A 21,127-nucleotide genomic window follows, 5' to 3' on the forward strand; every position below is an offset into this window, starting at 1 on the left:
ACTAGGAAATCCTTGTCCAACCGACCAGAAGGGTAACCCAGGGCAATCCAAAAGGGACACGTGAAACTAAGAACACGAGGCCCGGGGAATTTTTCCACTATGGCATTTTTGGGAAATTCCCACTGTTTTTTGTGTGTTTTTTTGTAGTAAACAAGTGTGTTTTACTTCATTCAACATGAGGAATATTTTCAAACTCGGGGGAAAAAAAACTTTATTATGTATTACAAAGTTCTCAAGGTCTCACATTTTGCTTTTAATCAAATAGTGGGGAAGTGTATTTACTCCGTTCATGGAAACCTGATGAATAAATTGGTGGTAATTTAAAACAATCTGATAAGAATTTGAAATAAAGGCAAAATTAAAAGTACAGCGTGCACCGTGATAAAGTGCTACGGCGATTTTGACATTATTGTTTCTGGCTCCCACTGTTCTTTTTTTTTTTTTTTTTTTATGTCTGTATTGATTTTAGAGAGAGTGGAAGAGGAAGAGAGAGATAGAAACACTGCTGAGAACAATCTACAATAGCTAGAATCTGGAAACAGCCTAGGTGCCCGTCAGCAGATGATTGGATCAAAAAACTATGGTACGTCTACACAATGGAATACTATGCTGCCATAAAAAAGAAGGACTTCTCATCATTTTCAGCAACCTGGATAGAACTAGAGAACATCATGCTGAGTGAAATAAGCCAGTCAATGAAAGAGAAATACCATATGACCTCACTCATTTATGGATATTAAAGAACATTATAAACTGATGAACCAAAAGTCAGATATAAAGACAGTAAAGCAACAAGCAGACTGTCAAATTACAGTGGGGAGGGGAGGAGGATCTGGGGGAGATAATAGATCAACTGAAGGACTTGTATACACGCATATAAGTACAACCAATGGACACAAAACTCTGGGGAGGGAGGGTATGTATTGGGGGGGGGGACAATGTTAAAATATGTGGTTTTGGGAAATGATAATGATAATAATTTAATTTTAAAAATTAAAAAAAAGAAACACTGTGAGAAACACCAATGAGAGGGAAACATCCTCAAATGGCCACCTCCTGCCCGCCCCCACCGGGGATGAGCCTAAAACCTGGGCATGCGCCTGCCTGGGAATCGAACTGGCCACCGCCTGGTGCATAGTCAATGTTCGACCCCTGAGCCACACGGGCTGGGCCCGCTGCTCTTTATGTCCTCCCGCAGGGTCTCTCGCAGGCCGGTGCAGGGAGTTCCGGGAGAGCTGTGGAGGAAAGACGACCATGCGAAATTTCACGTGCTAATTCCAACTGGAGGTAATACATTCAGGTGTTTCTTAATGTTCCGAAGCGCTGGCAGCCAGAGGAGCATGTTTTCCCGGCGCTTGGGGGAAATACCTTCACACAGCTCAGGTGAGAGCGGAGTCTTCCTCTCCAGAGGCGCCTGGGTGGGGCACACGCTTCTTCCCATTTCCCAAAACCATGACCTCCGGTGTAGGCTTTGCTCTCAGGATACAGCACACGCGATCCTCACAGCCTGTGCACCTAGAACACGGTGCCCCGCTAACACAGCCACGCCTGAGACGACGTGGCGTTGGCTCGCAGGCAGTCCACAGCCATTCCCCAGACAAGTCCATGCACCCCCTGACAGCCTGGCCCTGCACTCCCGGGCACCACGCTACAGAAATGCAAACGTATGCACACACCAATGTGCACAGCACCTTCTATCGTCAGAGCCCCAAGCTGGAAACAACTCAGAAACTCCTTCAACGGGGGATGGGCGACACATCCACACAACAGACCCAGCAGCAAAAGGGAACAAACCACTTGGGTAGCTCTCAAGGGTGTGATGCAGTGACAAACCGCCAGTCTTCTCAGTCCCCAGCAGGGGGCGTGCAGGAGGCAGCCGGTCCATTATTTCCTCTCATCATTGATGTTTCTCTCTCTCTCTCTCTCCCTTCCTTTCTGAAATCAATTTAAAAAAATTATTTTTTAAAAAGCCAATCTTAAAAAACATAGTATACTGACGGTGATGATAGACACACAAACCACAAGTGATGAACTTGTACAGCATTTCACACACACACACACACACACACATTGTCCCTCGATTGCCGTGACAGAATACCACAGACTGGGTCACATATAGAAACCCCAGAAATGTACCTCTCACAGCTCTGGAGGCTGGAAGTCCAAGGTCGGGGTGCTGGCAGATGTGGTGTCTGTTGAGGGCCCACTCCTGGTTCACAGGTGTGTCTGCTCGCTGTCCCCTCTTGGGGGGAGGACAGGGGGCGCTTTGGAGTCTCTTCCAGAGAACAATGGTCCATCCCTCACGGCCTGACCACCTCCCGAAGGCCCCACGTTTGTGGGAGAAAGTCTGGCTCAGGCCACGCTCCAGCTGTCACGCAAGGGAACGACGCACTGGCCCTCCTGAGGAGCTGGGTCCCCTGCGTGGAGCAGGCTGAGCTCAGCGAAACCCCAGGTCCCCCATCCTCCCTTTTCCCTGGGAAGCGTGCTGGGCCAGGCTCTCTGGGAAGGCACAGGCGGGTCCAGGCCCCGTGGGAGAGACACTTGCCCCTGGGGGGGTCTCCCTTTTTCTGGAGCAGCTGTGGGAAGCAGACCTGCCGATGGGGAGAGGCGGTGTGGGTGCAGAGCGTCACACATCAGGTGCCCCTGGGAGTGGCAGCGCCTGCACCTGGGACGCTGGGGCTCCAGGAGGGGGAGCCTCCGCTCTGTGGGGAGCAGGGGCAGGTGGGAGGGCTGGTCCAGCCAGCTGTGTCCAGGCAGCTCAGGGCCACATCTGGTAACTGCGCTGTCTGCATCACCACGCAAGTATGGCCATCCGGTCCTGCCATTGCAAAGCAGGAACCCCGGATGCTGCTGCACTCAAGCGAGAATAAATACTGAGGAAAGAGGCAGCCAGGGGCCCAGCCATCTCCCCCTTTCTGCCAGCATCTCTCTCTGTGTGTGTTTTAATCCTTTTTATTGATTTTAGAGAGGAAGAGGGAGAGAAACATCAATGATGAGAGTGAATCATTGATCATCTGTCTCCTCCTGCACGCCTCACAATGGGGATCGAGCCTGCAACCCAGGCATGTGGCCTGATCAGGAATGGAACCGTGATCTCCTGGTTCATAGGTGGATGCTCAACCACTGAGCCACATGGCTGGGCCCGGCATCTGATTTCAATGCAGTGAAAGCACTGTTTACAGGTGAGTGTGTCCCTCGGCTGTCAGGGGAGCCAAGCACAGCGTGGCCATCTGGCTTCGCCCAGAAGCACAGGGGATGGATGAACCAAGAGTGACGGACAGCACCCGCCACAGCCACTGCCCAGGGGTGGTCTGGAAGGCCGGCCGGGTGCAGGGCCTGCAGGCCTGGCGCAAACAAGAAGGAGCTCAGAGTTTGCTGTTAAAAGAATGGACCCTTCCCTGGCCAGATGAACCGCTACCCGATGCTATCAAATCTATGACTCGGGTGTGTAAGAAGTCTCAGAGTTCAAATCCTTAGGAGACTGGGCAACAGGTCAGGTGGTGCATAACTTTACAATGACCATCCCTCAAATTGCAATATGTCATTGTTAATCCTCATCCAAGGATATTCCTTCCATTGATTTTTAGAGAGAATGGAAGGGAGGGAGGAAGAGGGGGGGAGAAAAAGAGAAGCATTGATGTGTGCTGGGCAGGTCGACGCTCTAACCAGTGAATCGCACCAGCCAGAGTGGACATGTAATTTAATATTTGACCAACGAGGGGTTGTTGCAGACCACCAGCCCAAAAAATGCCTGGAGGAAGCTTTCCCCTCTCTGGCTCCGCATCTTTCTTTGTGTCTGCTCTCTCATCTAAGCTTTGCAAGAAACGCTACCTGCACGTTCTTTGTTCACCTTTTTTAACCCCTGGGAGAGCCTGAGACCTCCCAGAGCATTCCAAGTAATCCAAACGTTCTACGGTTCCAGGCTGTGGAGAAACCAAACTGCCGTCGGCAGCCGGAAAACTACTGTTCTAATACATCAAATGCGTCACCCCCTGGGAACAGGCGGTTGGAGAGAGGGCCAGCGATGGAAAACACAGGTCACAGCACCTTTTATTGTTCATTAGACAAACGGATGGGACACGAAACACACCAACTTCTCCGAACAGTCGTAGTGAGCTTCAATACCAAGGGCAGCGTCCGGACAGCGCCCCCAGGTGGGCAGCGCAGGCCTCACGCCTTCGGGCACGGTAGCCGGGGAAACATGAGTGCGGTCCGTGATGTGCCTCCCACGCCCGGGTTCTCCAGAGCGGATTCCTGTGTGACACAGAGGGGGCGTCGGCAGAGAGCACGTCCCAGGGTTCAGCCGGTCCGGGGGCTCCGTCCCTTCCTGCCGCCGAGCTCGGAAGCCAGGTGTCCGAACTGGGGTCCAACGCCCCCAGGTTCGCGCTGTCTTGTGGCCCAGAGTGACACCACGTTACAAACCCAGAGGCCCCAATAAATTCTCATGATTTATTCATTTAGAACGACCGGGTTGGAGTCACAGAGCCTGGTGGCCACGAGGGCTGGGGCTCATTTGCTTCTGTGGCTACCGCTGTGCAACTGGGACCGGTTAACAATGAAACGTTCCTGCTAGTGAACAGTGACACAGGCACAGAACTACCCACAGCCAACGACGCGGGGCTGAGCAGAACTTGGGGTCTGGCCCCCCAGCTTCTTCCATGTGCACTCAGACACCTGACCCCGTCCCCCTCTGAAGACCACGTCCACCCTCAGGAAACTCAGCACTCCACCACATTTATGTTTGGAGTTCCCACTTATCAGAACAAGAAGTGTTGTTATCCGCCCGTCGTTCAGTGGACAGCGGTAGGACACCGGGCCGCGCAGCCTGCGTTAGGCTCTTTAAGAACATCCGGTGCATTCTAACTCTAGGCACAAACACAACTCCTTTAAAAAAATAAAACTGTGATTTAAAAGGCCTTTGCTTCACAAGGAAGAGGAATAAACGGGAAATGCTAGCAGATGTTTGATCGTGTCTGTGTTTTTTTGTTTTGTGTTTTTTTCACTTGGTCGTTTGCCCTTTATACTCTGCAAATGCAGAAAGGAGTTGTCAGTGTGTTGGTGATTCTTAAAAAATCTCTTAGGAACCCTGGCATTGTGGGCAATCCCCTGGGTACATTTGGAGAACGGAGACAATATTTTAGAAAATCTATCACCCCTCGCCCGAATTCCTTTGATGGAACTATTATGTAAAAAGCAGGTAATTATATACATAAATAACATAAAAATAATTATCATAAGTTAAAAAGTCACACAATCTCCCACAATGACTTCGACAACCAGAGGCGAGAGCAGGGAGTGTCTGGATGAGCTGGTGGAGGTGGGGGCTCTGCAGGCGTCTCCTCAGTTCATGGAGGCGGGTATTGCACAGAACAGACGCCAGCCCCGCCCTGACTCTCGCCACTCGGAACAGGTGAGGTGCTGAGAAAATTCATTTTGCGCAACAAATGGTCCTCAGCCTCACCGGCAGCGTCATTCAGCCACTGCCGCCTCCTATTCAGTCTTTCTTCACGAGGGTCTCCCAAATCAATCAGGGTCTGGGACAGAGCGAGCAAGGACAAATAAGGCAGACGTACCCTTTCATTTTGGACGGCGTTAAAAAGACCAGGAGAGTAAAAATCAAACTTCATTCTGTTTTGCTGGCGGAGCGGCCGAAGGGCGGGCTGCCGTGGGCCCAGCCTCGCCCACCACCCGATGCAATGGTGTCCCGGGAAGCAGGCCCGGCTGCTACTCAGCACGTTCTGGATCCCATCGGCTCTGCTGCTGAGCTAACCTCTGCTCTCCTTACTGCCTGCCGGGAAACGGCGGGATCGCTGTGTTTTAGAGAAACCCAATGCTTCCCAAGCTTATCCCACGTTTGTACAGAAAATTGATCTTGGAAATTGATCTTGAAAATTGATCATCAACCTTTGGAATTTTAAATGGAAGAAAACACATGAATTTCCTCCCTGTTCTCCAGTTCAGGGGTTTTGGCTGCGCCTCAGTCATGATAAACACACGTGGTGGCAGGGAAGCCATCCCCACAGGGGCGGCACGAGGCTTCCGCGTTGCCCACACCGCGTGCCCCTGTGCACAGGGCAGCTGTGCAGCCTGGACATGGACCGACCGTCCTACAGTGCAAATGACTTCGCATGTTAAATAAAAACAGGAACATGGCCACAGCGGAGTCTCGAACACATAATCTATGCTTGAAATGAAGTAAAAAAGAAAAATGATCCTAAAAACCAATTAAATTACAAAGAGGCCTTTATGCCCGAGTCAGCGACCTCATGACCTCCATCCGGGATGACCCTGAAGCCAGAGGAGGCCCGTGCTCCCACAGCCATTCTCACACGTGGTTCAGCCCAAAGCTGTGACACAAATCCCACTCAGCTCAGTTTTCAAAGCGGAGACTCAGTGTTACCTTCACTTCGACTTGCTCACTCGCAAAACCTCTCCCGAAGCCAGGGGAAAGCTGCGTGTCACTGCAGCTTGTCACCATCCGTGGGACCGTCCACATTTTGATACAGTGACTGAATTCCCGAGGAAAAATAAAACAAACCTTATGCTCCTAACAACACAGGGCTGCCTTCTGGGATCCTGCTTCTCCGGAAGTGTTCTCTCTGGAGCAGTGCCCACCAGACCCACTTCTGCTGGGGAAGGCTGGGGGCGTGGCCACAGCCCAACCAGCTGCCCGGCTGAGGCAGCCAAGCTGGAGGACCAACGATTCTGCAAAAGCTAAGTCAACCTTACTTGCATTGCAACGGGTGATTCCTTTTCCTGTTTGGTATCCAGCAAACAAATCTCAGCAATACACGGGGAAGCCTATCCGAGGCCCCCCTTCCGCCCGGCGCCTCAGTAGCTGTACATCTGCTGCTGCTGCTCGGCCGGCACCTGGGGCTGCGCCGCGGGCGGGGGGGCGGCCTGCGGCTGCGGGGCCGGCAGCACGTCCGTCTGGGGCACCGCCCGCCACGTGAGCGGGTGCTGCTCACCGAGCTGGTTCCCCAGCGGCGTGATGGAGTTGACCAGCGTGGTCAGGTTGATGAAGTGGGCCACGGACTGCGGGTTCGAGGTTTCCGGCTGCGGGTGCAACTGGATGTCGTTCTGGCGGTTGTGCAGCATGGCGGAGCCACTGACAGTGTCAAAGGTCACCGTCAGGATCGAGTTGTCCAGCTGCAGCTGCCGTTCCGGGGTCGTGAGGTGCCCGACGGCCACCGGCTGCAGGTTGGTAAACTGAGTCCCCGCTGCCGTGGTGATGGGCGTCACGGTGATGTTGGTCAAGCCGACCGAGCTCGATGGAGTGGTCACGTTCGGGTCTCCCAGAGTCACCACCACCTGGAAGAGCCAACATAAGCGTGAGTTCCACTGAAGCCAGTTTGGCTCAGTGGACAGAGTGTCAGCTTGCGGACTGAAAGATCCCAGGTTCGATTCCGGTCAAGGGCATGTACCTTGGTTGCGGGCACATCCCCAGTAGGGGGTGTGCAGGAGGCAGCTGATCAATGTTTCTCTCTCATCAATGATGAGTGAGAATTAACAGTTGGCTGCCTCTTGCACACCCCCTACTGGGGACGTGCCTGCAACCAAGGTATATCTCCCATTGATGTTTCTAACTCTCTATCCCTCTCTCTTCCTCTCTGTAAAAAATCAATAAAATATATAAAAAGAGTGAGTTCCTGCACGGGGACGACGCAGGTCCCTCTGGGCGGCTCAGCACGCCGGAATAAGCACCACCTGCAGGAGAGAGCGAAGCACCTTCGGGTGGAGATGAAATCAGGTTAGTTTTGTCCTGACACAGTAACTCTGGAGAAAGGGAGAAAAAGACACAGCCACAAGCACTGAGGCCATCGGGTCGAAATGAGAAGCAAAGGACTCTGGGGGCTAGAAAACAGAGAGGAAAGTAACAACGAGAAAGACGGGTCCCCGTGTATTCCCTCTGAAGGGCGTGGTGGGCAGTGAGAAGGCGGCTAGGAAGCTAACGGGGCAGCAGGAGCAACAGCTAACAGACGGCCAGACAGCACTTCCTGTCCGGGGCAGAGGACGGGAGACCAGGTAAGCGTGTCCGCCAGCACCAGGCACACTGACGAGAGGTTTGGGGCCTCAGACCAAAGCGGGGGAGGATGGCGAAGGGGAAGATTCTATTTCAGGCAGCAGATGGCTGGCCGCCTGCGTCCTCCTGCCTCCAAGCCCCTCTGACGGCTCCTCCGGTTTGCAGGGTCCGCTCTCCCTGACGGGCGGCAGGGGCACTGGGCCATTCTAACTCCTGACGCCCAGCCAGGGGAGCGGCTCCCCTTACATCCTGTGTCCTGCTGCCACTCAGTGAATGACAGGTGTGACTTCTCGGTCTACGCTGAGGTTGGCGAGTGCTTAGGTGAAAATGGCCCCACAGGCATAACAGACGGGAGGGGAGCGGGGACATGTGGACCCCACCCGCCTCAATCTCCTTCACCCCCGCTCCCCGCCCCTGGCGCCCAGGGCAACTGCCGGCCCCGCCCCCCTTCCCGCCCCGCACAGTGACTGGGCCCAGCTCGGCGCAGGGAGCGCCACCTGCTGGATGCTCTGCACAGCAGAGTCGGTCTCGTCGCCCACACCGCCCGTGAACGCCGGCTCCTTCTCCGAGAACTCGCTGAAGGCCGCGTCCTCCGGCACCGGCGCCCCCGCCTCCTCCTCCTCCGGCTTCTGCTTCCTCTTGTGGCTTCTCCTGGCGGCTTTCACGGGCTTCCCTTCTGCCAGATCCTCCTGCTCCAGGCTCAGCTCCGGCTGCGGGAAAAGGAGTTTCAGCAGCTCGCAGGCCAATGGGTGAGCCCAGGCGGCCAGTGTGGTCCAGGGTCACAGCCAGGGTCACATCCAGGGTCAGCACTGAGGCTCTCGGACCTTCAGCTGCTGCAGGAAACGCAGTGGCCACAGTGTATCTGATCACTTGCGTTTCTAAAGACTGAGGCAAGTTCCAGGGATTTGTGTTAAGTGGAGGAAATGACATACAAGTCGCATTTTATAAAGCTACATTTTGGGGTGAAATATAAACAAAAATATAAAAAACAAAATTTGTAAGCCCTGATGTGCCCGGCCTGAGGCTAAAATGTTTCCACATCAGGTTCTCACCCCCAGAATGTCTTGGATCAAAACGGGTTTGACCACAGGAACAAGGCGGTCATCTCCTCGGGGGACAGCAAACAGGCCCAGCGACCCAGATGGTGCCCCACATGCTTTTCTGGGAGCTGGTGCCCCACGGCCAGTCGCCGAGGCCCCTGGGCAGGGTGTCCAGCCAGGAACTCCACTCCGGTCCTCCACTATCTCGGACCTCCCTCTGGGGCCTTCCCGTGAGACTTGGTCTGGTCCAGTGGCAGAGAGAGCCAGAAGAAGCCTGTCAGTCATGGTCACGTGGAACTGCCCTCATGGTGGGTGGCGGGGCAAGGAGGGGGGGGTCTCAGGGGCACTACAGGCATTGTCACGCTCACTCAGTACAGCCTGGCACCTGAGCTCAAAACACCATTTCAAAAAGAAAGAGGTAGATAGATGACTTCGAAACAGCTCAGAGTGTGACATGTTTTCTTTATAATAAAAGGAATTTTTATGAAGGCATTGCCCAAAAACTCCTTTAAAAGGTAGGTTCATCTACATGGAAAGTGAATTTTCATCTAGAACCTAATTATGGTAAGCTCTCCTGCAAACTACCTGTGATGGTTAATGTTAAGTGCTGGGGCAGGGGGCCAACTGCTTGGTCAAACAGTCCAGATGCTGCTGTGCAGCTATTCTTTAGACGACATTGACATTAAATCAGTGCACACGGAGTAAAGCAGACTGCCCTCTGTTATGGGCTTCATCCAATCAGGCGAAGGCCCCGGGAGAGAAGACTGAGGGCCCGGGAGGGAGAGGGAATTCTGCCTCCATGGGCCTGCAGACGTGAGCTGCAACATCCACCTGAGATTCCAAACTCTGCCCTCCACCTGAGATTCCAAACTCACCAGCCTCCATCGTCACTCCTTCAAGTTCTAGAAACTTACAGAAACGAAAAGGCTCTTGGAGAGAGAAGACTGACCAAAACGATGGAGCACGAAACAAAGGTGAGACGCAAAGCATGGACTACGGGGCTTCCCGAAGTGTTCCCGACACCTGCGGGGTTCCGGAGGCCCACCCGAGGGTGTCCGCGTGCCCGGGAGTCCCCATGCCCGTCCGCGGGCGGCGCTGTGCCCACCTGCACGATGCCGATGGAGGAGGCGTCGATGGTGGTGGTCTCCGGCAGGTGGTCCAGGTCATCGATCCTCACGGCCAGCACCTGCGGGAGAGCCGGAGCAGTGAGCGATGGTCCTCAATGCCACCCTGTGACCGCACCACCACCACCTGGCCACGCCCGCTCTGCACCTTTCTTAGCCACTCAAAGGGAAGACCGGGGCACAGGGCCGGCTTCTCCTTTCCTCCTGCTGTAACCCCAGTGAAAGGAACCTGGAACCTTAGCAACAACAAGCAAGGCTCTTCCCTCCGGTCATTCAGGGCCTCCCTCCCACAGGCAGGCGCTGCCATGCAGAGGGAAGGAGACCCAGGCCCGGCCTCGAGGACTTCCGGGTCTGCAAAAGGGCAGACCCATGAGCCAGGGTGGTGGGGTCTCCAGTCAAAAGAAGCTCGTCCCAGGCGGAGGGCAGAGGGACCAGGCCGGTGGGGGTGGGGCAGGGAGGAGGATGCTCACCTCTGGGTGTTTGCGTCGCATGTGTCTGCTCATGGAGGCCCTGGTGGACACCTTGGTCCCGCACAGCTGGCAGCTCTGTGCCTCGACCTTGTCATGCGTGAGCTGTACATGCTTCTGCAGCATGTACTCGGTGACGTATTTCTTGTCACACACGGAGCAGGTCCACTGCTTGCCCACTACACACACACACACACACACACACAGAGGAAAAGACAAGCACAGGTCATGAGTGAGGCTGGCCCACAGCCTGCAGGGTAGGCAGGAGGCCGCTTCACCCCCTGCGTGTGCTGCGGGACCGTCCCAGGTCAGGCCAGAGGGACCAGCACAGCCTGAGCGAGTAGGACAGTGGCCTCCTCCCGCCTGAGCGTGGAGCCACGTCATCGCTCCAATAACTGAAACTTTAAGGGTAGATATCTGAAAGCTGTACTGGGCTGATTTTTAGGGGCCACCACTGAGGCAGAACAGCACCCAATACTCTAAAACAGCCTGCAATGCAGGGTTACACGGCTGTCCCCACCCCTCCCACCCCCCAGGCAGCACCCTGCTTACCCGTGTGGATGAGCTTGTGGGTCTCCATGGTGTTTCTCTCACTGAACGTCTTTCCACACAATTCACACATGAAGTCTTTAATCCCTGCAGAAAAAGGTATACTTGCTGAAATCGGTTTGGCTCAGTGAATAGAGCGTCGGCTTGAGGTCTGAAAGGTCCCAGGTTCGATTCCGGTCAAGGGCATGTACCTTGGTTGTGGGCACATCCCCAGTGGGGGGTGTGCAGGAGGCAGCTGATCAGTGTTTCTCTCTCATCGATGTTTTTAGCTCTCTATCCCTCTCCCTTCCTCTCTGTAAAATCTCAATAAAATGTTTTACAAAAAATAAAAAATAAAAAAAAATAGGCACCCTTAACTCAGAGGTTTGTCACATCATGCTCTACCTACAGGACAAGCGGGAGGCTTGTCCCTGACAGGTCAGTACTCGGAGGCTGCGGGGAAGGCAGGTTGCCAGAGGCAGAGCATACATTTGCTGGTGGGAACTGAGCTGAGGCTTGGGAACTCTGCCCTCTGCAGGTGGCTTCAAAGGTGCTTCCTCAGGAGGGGGGCAGGTCATTTCAGCCCAGGGCCCACGGAGTGCCAGTCGTTCTGAGTGAGCGGAATCCGACTCAATGAGCTTTATTCTGCACTAGCTCATGCCAAGGGAAGGCAGACACCACACTTACGAAACGGGGGGTTACGTTACCCCAGTGCCCCCACTGACCATCTGTCTGGGGCGAGCATCCTGCTTGCCTGCAACCCGGGGAGCAAGCATCAGGTGAGCAAGACAGATGTACTCCCCAAACTGGTAAGAAGGTGGAGGGAGAAAGCCTCTAAAACAAAGGTTCCTCCAAAATGGAACACGACCTGTGAGCTGAAGGGCCCACCGATGGGCCTGTGAGTACAGACGGAGCCCCCAGAGGCACAGGGCCTGGGCCCACCGTGGCTGGAGGAGGGGCTGCAGGGGCAGAGGCCACACCCGCTGGCAGTGGGCGTGCAGCAGGGGGAGTGCAGCAGGGGGAGCGGAGGCTGGCGGCAGAGCGAGGAGGCTGGCGGCAGAGCAGGGTTGGGAGCGGTATAGCATGGCAGCACTAGAGGGGCCGGGACCCAGGCCCAGGGGAGCAGGAAAGCTCCCCGGAGAAGGTGAGGCAGGTAACGGGCGAGCTTCCCAGGAAGACACGGGCAGCACATGCTGTCCAAGCCATGCTGGGGACCCGAGCAGACCTCATGGTGGCCTGGACAGATATTAGGTCTAGTAATAATTAATGTCGTTTTCTAATACTTTTTTAAATCGAATTTATTTAAACAATACAACAAAATTTAATCAACAATATAGTTGCCGTTGTTTTCTACTACTTGTGCCCAACGCTCAGGAAGCATTTTAATCTCTCTGTTGTAAAATTCTTGTGATTTTGATGCAAAAAATTCGGTCAATGCATTTTTGAGGCATTCTTCATTATTAAATTTTTTTCCAAGAAGAAAGTTTTGCAAAGAACGAAACAAATGATAATCGGAAGGGGCAATATCAGGAGAATATTCAGGTTGAGGGAGAACTTCCCATTCCAACTGGCGCAGTTTTTCAGCAGTGATTCTTGCAGTATGCGGTCGTGCGTTATCGTGGTGAAGAATTACGCCCTTCCGATTAATCAGCGCGGGTTCTTTTTCTCTTAAAGCTTGGGCTAACCTTTACAATTGGGCACTATACACTGCACTTGTAATAGTTTGGTTAGATGGTAAAAGTTCATAATGAAGAATTCCTTTACAATTCCACCAAACACACAACATCACTTTTTTCGCATGCAAGTCAGGTTTTGGCGTGGGCTGCGGAGCCTCATTTTTGTCCAACCATTGAGGCCGCCTTTTCAAATTAACATACAGCACCCATTCTTCATCTCCGGTAACAATTTGCTCTAAAAACGGCAAATGGTTTTGACGAGAGAGGAGCAAACTGCAAATTGTGACTCATTGATTACGGTTGTTGTCGGTCAACTCATGAGGAACCCATTTTCCAAACTTTTGGACTTTGCCAAGTGCACGCAATTGATTGGAAATGGTTTTTTGTGAACAATTTAAAGTTGTCGCAAGCTCTTGTTGGGTAATTTGAGGATTTTGCACCAAAAGAGCTTGAAGAGCTTCTTGATCAAAATTGGACATACGGCCTCGACCACTCTTGTCATCTAACGAAAAATTTCCCACGCGAAATTTCTCAAACCAACGCTGGCATTTTCTGGCGCTAACTGCATCTTGACTAAGAGCACTACAGATGTTTTTTGCAGCCTCACTTGCTTTTCTTCCTAATTGGAACTCGTAAAGCATGCAGTGCCGAATATGCTCTTCATCTGCCATCTTCTTAGCCCTAGTTTTGCAACAAAAACCAAACCAAACACAAACTTTTTCAAGCAAAACTTGTTAATTGCACTTCACACGTTCTGTAGATACCACGTGTTTGAAGGTTATGTCAATACAAGTCAACGCCAAGCAAGATTTTAAACGAATGTTAAAAAACGACATTAATCATTACTAGACCCGATAGCTGAGGCGCACGGTAAGCTGGGCCAGGCCTAGAGGACCCCAGGCCATTTTAGGGAGGACAGCGAACAATGGTAAAGAGGCTCCTGCCAGGAATGTCGGCCTTAGACCAATGCCACCTCCAGGGGCAAGCTTCCTTCTGCTCTGGTGTCTACCTGAACCCCCCACCCACCACATGGACCACATGTCAATGTTTACACACAGCGGGCTCACACTGGTGTGGCAGAGGCTGCTTTCCTTCTGCGTGAATCTCACCGCTTTTGATGGCTGCCTCCTTCATGGCCGCACAACTGAGCCACTGCCGGCCGATGGACACTTAAGATGCCCCAGATCTGAGGTCAGCCTGCACACACGTCTGGGGCCCTGCCTGATCCCTTCCTGGCACACATTCCCACAGGGAATGGCTGAGCCCGACAAAGGCTCTGCAGAACTGGCAAGTGTCACCAAACTCCCAGGCGAGTCTGGCAGCGCCTGGACTCCTGTGCGCATGCGCAGTGACACGCACCAGGGCGCCTGGCAGGATGGGGCGCCTCCCAGATGCCCGTGGCTTCCCCGCACCTCCCAGAGCAGAGCTCGCTCGGACCGGACCGGCCGTTGGGAGCGAAGGAAGGTGAGAAGCAGCCAGCAAGGCGCTCTCTCGGGCCGTTTCGGCACGAGGCCCGGCAGTTGCCGCACTCACCGATGTGCCGCTTGTAGTGCTTGAGCATGTTGACCTTCTGCGCGAACTTGCGGTGGCACTCCTTGCACTCGTACTCCTTGATGCCCTTGTGCAGCTTCATGTGGTGGCGCAGCGCGTGCTTGGTCTTCATGCCTGCGGGCAGAGGCCGGTGGGCGCCCGCACCTGGACCCCGACAGACCACGCCCTAGACCTGTCTCTGCCGGTGCCCTGGGTCCCCCTAATGCCCTGGATCCCCTAATGCCCTGGGTCCCCCCAATGCCCTGGATCCCCCTAATGCCCAGGATCCCCTAATGCCCTGGATCCCCTAATGCCCTGGATCCCCTAATGCCCAGGATCCCCTAATGCCCTGGGTCCCCCCAATGCCCTGGATCCCCCAATGCCCTGGATCCCCCCAATGCCCTGGATCCCCCCAATGCCCTGGGTCCCCCCAATGCCCTGGGTCCCCCAATGCCCTGGATCCCCTAATGCCCTGGGTCCCCCCAATGCCCTGGATCCCCCAATGCCCTGGATCCCCCAATGCCCTGGATCCCCCCAATGCCCTGGATCCCCCCAATGCCCTGGGTCCCCCCAATGCCCTGGGTCCCCCAATGCCCTGGATCCCCTAATGCCCAGGGTCCCCCAATGCCCTGGATCCCCCTAATGCCCTGGGTCCCCCAATGCCCTGGACCCCCTAATGCCCTGGACCCCCTAATGCCCTGGACCCCCTAATGCCCTGGGTCCCCTAATGCCCAGGACCCCCTAATGCCTGGACCCCCTAATGCCCTGGATCCCCTAATGCCCTGGATCCCCCTAATGCCCTGGACCCCTAATGCCCTGGATCCCCTAATGCCCTGGATCCCCTAATGCCCAGGACCCCTAATGCCCAGGACCCCTAATGCCCTGGATCCCCTAATGCCCTGGATCCCCTAATGCCCAGGACCCCCTAATGCCCTGGACCCCCTAATGCCCTGGATCCTCTAATGCCCAGGACCCCTAATGCCCTGGATCCCCTAATGCCCTGGACCCCCTAATGCTCTGGATCCCCTAATGCCCTGGACCCCCTAGCACCTGTGCCCCTGACCCCCCTCCGGTGCCCACACCCCAGCCCTGGGCAGGCACAGGTGTCGGGGGTGCAGGAGGGAGAAGGGAAGGAGGGCTCGGCTCTGAAAGGCTTTCCCGGCACCAGGGAGCCGGCAGCTGCCCCACTGGAGGCCCGGCTCCGGCGCCACATGGGCGGGCGCCTGGGACCGCACCTTTCCCGCACTCGGCGCACAGGTACTCCCGGATGTTGTCGTGCACACGCATGTGCTCCTTCAGCATGTCCTTCCTGGCGAAGGACTTCCCGCACTGCTCGCAGGCGTGGCTCTTCACACCTGCCAACCAACGCGCCCACGTCAGTCCTGGCCCGCAGGCGGGGGAGGCATCAGGGCAGTAACTGGGGGGAAGGCGCCTCCCACAGCCGGAAGGCGCCCCTTCCTCCACCTCCTCGGAGCCTCCCCCGGCTCTCCGGCCAGGAGGTCCGAGGCCCCGGAGGGTGGTGAGGCAGGGAGGTGCCGGCGGACACCGGGGCCAGGACAGGAGGCGGACGGGGAATGCGCTGAGGGGGACGATGCGGGACCGCTCTGCGCACGAAGCCCGCGGGGAAGGCAGTCTCCCCCCCGCCCCTCCGTGCAGCCAGGCCTGCGCCTGCCGGAGCGCCTACCCGTGTGGATGAGCTTGTGCCGCTCCAGGTTCCCGATGCTGTTGAAGATGCGCCCGCAGATCTCGCAGGGGTGGATGTACCTGAAACAGACGGAAGCTCAGGGCGGGCGCCCGTGGGGGAGCGCCTGCAGCAGGCAGCCCTTTCCTGGGCACCACGAGACCAAAGGGGTAACGGAGAGGACAGCAGTCAGAGACTGCGGGGCTGTGGTGAACTTAGTGTCGCCAACTCAAACCCACGTTTCAGTCCTGACCCCCAGCCCCCGGAAGGGGAGTGTGTCTGGAGGTCAGGGCTTAACAGGCGGTGAAGCCGAGCTGGTCTCTGGCACATGCCTGCGCCAGGATGTCTGGTGTCCTTATAGAAAGGGTGAGCGTGCACACAGAGGCACAGGCCGTGGGGTGACCCTGTGCAGACACGGGCGATGAGGGCCGGGTATAAGCCAAGGAGGGGCCTGGGGCAGAGTCCCCCTGTCAGTCGGAGGGAGGCAGCCCTGAGACACCTTGATCTCGGGCTTCTGGCCTGTGCACTCTGTCCTGGCCACCCGAGCTGGCCACTGCGGCCACTGCGGCCATCACCACCACACCGCTCGGGCTCAGAGCACGGGCTCCGGCTGCAGCCCGACGGGGGGCTGGCCTTCAGGAACGCTGATGGCCGGGGAAAGGGTGGCGCCCCAGGCCTGTACTGCGCCGCCCGTGCTGAGTCCTGGCAGGGGACAGGCCGAGGCAGGACCGGTGGAGGATCGGTACCTCCCCAGCACCCGTGGGGCTCCAGAGCAGAGGGACATGCCCCTCCAGCATGGCTTCTCTGCCCCTCCCTCGGGCCCCTCCCGCCGGGGGAAAGCCTCACTTCTGCACGTTGGGGTCGGGCAGGTTCTCGCGGTGGATGACCATGTGGGCGTGGTAGGTGGCCTTCAGGGCGAAGCGCCGGTTGCAGGTGCTGCAGCCGTAGCCCTTCTCCTTGTGCACCTCCATGATGTGCTTCAGGTACTCCTTCCCGCGGCCGAAGGTGAGCTGCGGGGGGAACACGCTCACGTCGCACCGCTCACAGCTCGGCACGCACTGCCAAGCACCACGGTGGGGGGGATGCTGTGAGAGCCGTCACCTGGCAGTGAGGAGGGCACGCCCAGGGCAGGAGCAGCCCTGGCAGAACTGTGCAGTGGGGGATGTGAGAAGTGGACCCCAGCTGCTCCCGGGCCTCCCGCTCCTTTTCAGACCAGTGGGGTCCGACCGCCTCCTCTCCACCCACTGACCTCCCTGACCTCCCTCACACCCAAGGGTCCTGGCAGGAGCCCAGATGTGCACACGGGCTGGTGCTGGCAGAGAACATGGGCATCTGCACTCGACAGGAGTGAACTGCGCGCTCCCAGGCAGGGGTCCCAGTGCAGGGACCACCTTCATACAGCACGCCGCTGAGCCCGGGCCCTCTGAGCACACCCCGCTTCCACGCACGGGGCAGGCCATGGTGAAGAGCCACTGGCCCGAGGTGGGAGGGAGGCCCCTCATGCGGCCGACCTCCAGGGAGCCAGATCCCACCCGCTGGGCCACACGGCCATACGCAGGCCAGCCAGGAGACAGGTTCCGCAGGGTGGCCATGTGACAGCAGTGAGACCAGCATGCTTCCCGAGAACCAAGTGACAGGGGCAGCCAGCAGGACAGCTGTGTCTGCAGTGGGCCCCCCGGACTGAGCCCGCCGGGCCAGGCAAGCGGCCAGTTACCTGGCACCTTTTGCAGCTGTACTTGTGCGGCTCCGAGTCCGCGCTCTCGTCAGAATTGTCGTCGTTCTCCTCGGAGGAGATGCCGATCTTGCCGATGAACTCCTCCCTCTGGTGGTCGTCCATCAGCGCGATGTCCTGGAAGAGCCAGAGCCGGACCTCTAACCACGCGGCAAAGCTCTCCCGGCCCCGCACCCACTGGAGAGGCAGCGCCTCGGCGGGGAGGACGCCCACGGAGCTCCACCTGCTGCGTCCTGTGAGGGCCCCACGCAGACACTCTCCCTCGGGCCCCCGCACACCCCACTGCCCTGATGGCAGACCCACCGGGCCCTGCTCACATTCAAGTAATTCTGCAGCGCGCAGCCCCGAGCCCCGACCCCCGAGGGTGGGCAGGAGCAGCACACTCCCTCCCGCGGGCCTGGGTGTGAGCCCGGTGCTGCCTGCTCTTGGGAACTCCTAAGATCCCTGGCCTCGATGGCGGCTTGTCAGTGGGCGGGGCAGTGGGTGGGGGTGGTGGCTGTCAGTGGGCGGGACAGTGGGTGGGGGCAATGGCTTCTGTCAGTGGGCGGGGGCAGTGGGTGGGGGCAATGGCTTCTGTCAGTGGGCGGGGGCAGTGGGTGGGGGCGGTGGCTGTCAGTGGGCGGGGGCAGTGGCTTCTGTCAGTGGGCGGGGCAGTGGGTGGGGATGGTGGCTGTCAGTGGGCGGGGCAGTGGATGGGGGCGGTGGCTGTCAGTGGGCGGGGCAGTGGGTGGGGGCAGTGGCTTCTGTCAGTGGGCGGGGGCAGTGGGTGGGGGCAGTGGGTGGGGGCAGTGGCTTCTGTCAGTGGGCAGGGGCAGTGGGTGGGGGGGGGTGGCTGTCAGTGGGCGGGGCAGTGGGTGTGGGTGGTGGCTGTCAGTGGGCAGGGGCAGTGGGTGGGGGGGGTGGCTGTCAGTGGGCGGGGCAGTGGGTGGGGGGGTGGCTTCTGTCAGTGGGCGGGGCAGTGGGTGGGGGCGGTGGCTGTCAGTGGGCGGGGCAGTGGGTGGGGGCGGTGGCTGTCAGTGGGCGGGGCAGTGGGTGGGGGCGGTGGCTGTCAGTGGGCGGGGGCAGTGGGTGGGGGCGGTGGCTGTCAGTGGGCGGGGGCAGCGGCCTCTAAGGCCTCCTCCTGTGGGCTGTGACCCGGCTGGCCCCGAAGTTCCTGAAGCTCCATTTATTTCTCTGCAAGACTGCAAGGGTCACGCCAGCAGTCATTCGCAGGCAAGAAACACGGGATGGGCCCTGACTGGTTTGGCTCAGTGGGTAGAGCATTGTCGGCCTGTGAACTGGGGGGGGGGGAGGGGGGGAGGGAGATCCCAGGTTCGATTCTGGTCAAGGGCATGTGCCTTGGTTGCAGGCACATCCCTGGTGGGGAGTGTGTGGGAGGCAGCTGGTCGATGTTTTTCTCTAATCGATGTTTCTAGCTCTCTGTACCTCTTCCTTCCTCTCTGTAAAAAACCAATAAAATATATTTTTGAAAAAGAAAAGAAACATGGGATGGATGAGCCGCTATGGGGGTGAGCCCGGCTGAGGGAGCAGCGTTGCAGGAGCCGCAGACACCACGGGGGCCAGGAGACCTCGCTATGCTTGGTGGTCGGCCCCTGTCTCAGCAGCTCCTTCCAGCGGCTGCAGAGGGCGCTGTCCCCTTTCCCTGCCTCTGCCCATCTCAGGCAGAGGCTGCCAGCTCGCATGGCATGGAGGGCACGTCTCACCAGGGAGCAGATTCAGAACCAGGAGAACGGCTCCTTCGGAGAGCTCGCTCGCTCGCCCCTCCCCCTATGCCCTCGGCCGAAGCACCAGATTTCAACAAGAGCCGCAGTCCCGTCTCTTCCACTGTGGACTCTCACATCGACCACACTGAACCCGTTTCTGTCAGCAAAGAGGGCACCCCTCTCTCGGAGGAGAACTGCCTGGGGAGGACTAGCACCTGACCACAGACCACGGCCACGGGCACAGACCCACTGGGCCCAGCACCTGTCGGGTCTAAGTTAATGCTCAGGGAAACCGCTTTCCGTGGCAGGGCTCAGAGACGTGGGGGCGCAGAGGGGGGCAGAACTAGAACCCGCAGGTCCCGGCCGGGACATGGCAGGGTCCCGCGAAGTCCAAGCCCTTCTCCCCGAGGCTCTTTGCCCTCCTGGGCCCCTCCTCCTTCCCCAGCTTGGTCCACACGGCTCTGCGCCCGCACTGGAGCCCCCACAATCCTGCCTTGCCCCACTTTCTCCAGCATCTGCCCAGACAAACCCCAACGTGCACTGGGCTGGGAACTGCTCATCACTGAGCTGCAGGCCGGTGACAAGCGTGGGCACCCAGCTTCATCACCCAAGCCTCAGCACCACCTCCATCTCCGTCTCCCCTGGATCTGCACTTCTCCTGCCCGATGGCCCCAAGTCCTGGCCGCCTCCCCAGCCCCGGCCACCTCCTCACTTCCCTGGGGCAGGGAGAAGGGAAGCAAACCCGCACCCCGTCCGCCCGGCGGGCGGCACCAGGCTGGAGCCCTGCAGTGGGGCTGCCCGAGGCCAGCCAACGGGCACAAGGCCGCCTCTGACGCGAGGCGTGTGGCCAAGCTGACCGGCGGTCAGGACGCTGGCCCGAGGCCCCCACCCCGTGTGAGCGGCCGGGGCGGCGGGCGCGGGGCGGCGCGCACCTTGAAGTGGACGTGGATGTGGTCCCTGAGCACGTCCACGCGGAAGAACCTGCGGCCGCAGATCTCGCAGGTGTACTTCTTGTCGCCGTGGGTCAGCAGGTGCTTGTTCATGTTGCTCCTGCAGGAGAACACCTGCGGGCGGAGAGGTGACGTGGGGGCGCCGCTCACAGCATGGGCCACGCTGCGCAAACCGTAACCACCAGCAGCTCCGTCTCCTCTCGCAAAGGTCAACACTCCGGCCACGGGCCCTGGCTGCCACCTGCGACCATCGCTCTCTGTCCGGACTGGCAGCTGCTAACGGGACTGTGTGTGGCTGAGACCCAGCAACTACCGAGCCCAGGCCGGTGCTTATGTCCCCGACGACCCCAGCTGGTGGGGGCGGGGAGCCCCTGTGGGAGTTCCCCACCCCCCGGGTCCCCCTGCAGCAAGTGCTCTGCAACCAAGAGGGACACGGTCCCTACCCCTGGGCCTTTGCACGTCCTCGTCATGGGAGGCGGGTCTGAGGAGAGCCAAGGCCGCAGAGCTCATTCACAAAGAGCACCCCACTTCCGTGGCTCCCGCACGGCTGACGGCACCGGGGCCTCTGATGGGCAGTGCACTGCTGGGCATTTAAGGTCACGCTAAGGGGTCGCCTGAACGGACCTGCTCCCAAGGGTGACATCGTGCTTCGCTCACTCAGGGAACATGCAGT

General features: G+C 57.8%; 1 protein-coding gene across 5 annotated transcripts in view; it reads right to left on the reverse strand.

Annotated features, from left to right (window-relative positions):
• Nucleotides 1-4,028: 4,028 nt before the first annotated feature.
• The window catches only part of PRDM15 (PR/SET domain 15), a 49,907-nt gene continuing 32,808 nt past the window's right edge, over nucleotides 4,029-21,127 (reverse strand). For all 5 annotated transcript variants that reach the window (XM_036444330.2, XM_036444327.2, XM_045585260.1 and 2 more), the window contains 11 exons: nucleotides 20,437-20,568; nucleotides 17,784-17,918; nucleotides 16,916-17,079; nucleotides 16,073-16,152; nucleotides 15,624-15,743; nucleotides 14,392-14,523; nucleotides 11,207-11,290; nucleotides 10,658-10,833; nucleotides 10,169-10,249; nucleotides 8,521-8,733; nucleotides 4,029-7,311 (listed from right to left, as the gene is read on the reverse strand). In XM_036444330.2, coding sequence (XP_036300223.1) covers nucleotides 6,832-7,311; nucleotides 8,521-8,733; nucleotides 10,169-10,249; nucleotides 10,658-10,833; nucleotides 11,207-11,290; nucleotides 14,392-14,523; nucleotides 15,624-15,743; nucleotides 16,073-16,152; nucleotides 16,916-17,079; nucleotides 17,784-17,918; nucleotides 20,437-20,568 — 1,797 coding nt within the window. In that variant the 3' untranslated portion in view covers nucleotides 4,029-6,831. The remainder of the gene's footprint in view (nucleotides 7,312-8,520; nucleotides 8,734-10,168; nucleotides 10,250-10,657; nucleotides 10,834-11,206; nucleotides 11,291-14,391; nucleotides 14,524-15,623; nucleotides 15,744-16,072; nucleotides 16,153-16,915; nucleotides 17,080-17,783; nucleotides 17,919-20,436; nucleotides 20,569-21,127) is intronic.

This window comes from Pipistrellus kuhlii, unplaced genomic scaffold, assembly GCF_014108245.1.
Source record: "Pipistrellus kuhlii isolate mPipKuh1 unplaced genomic scaffold, mPipKuh1.p scaffold_m20_p_2, whole genome shotgun sequence".
NCBI classification, from domain to species: Eukaryota; Metazoa; Chordata; class Mammalia; order Chiroptera; family Vespertilionidae; genus Pipistrellus; species Pipistrellus kuhlii.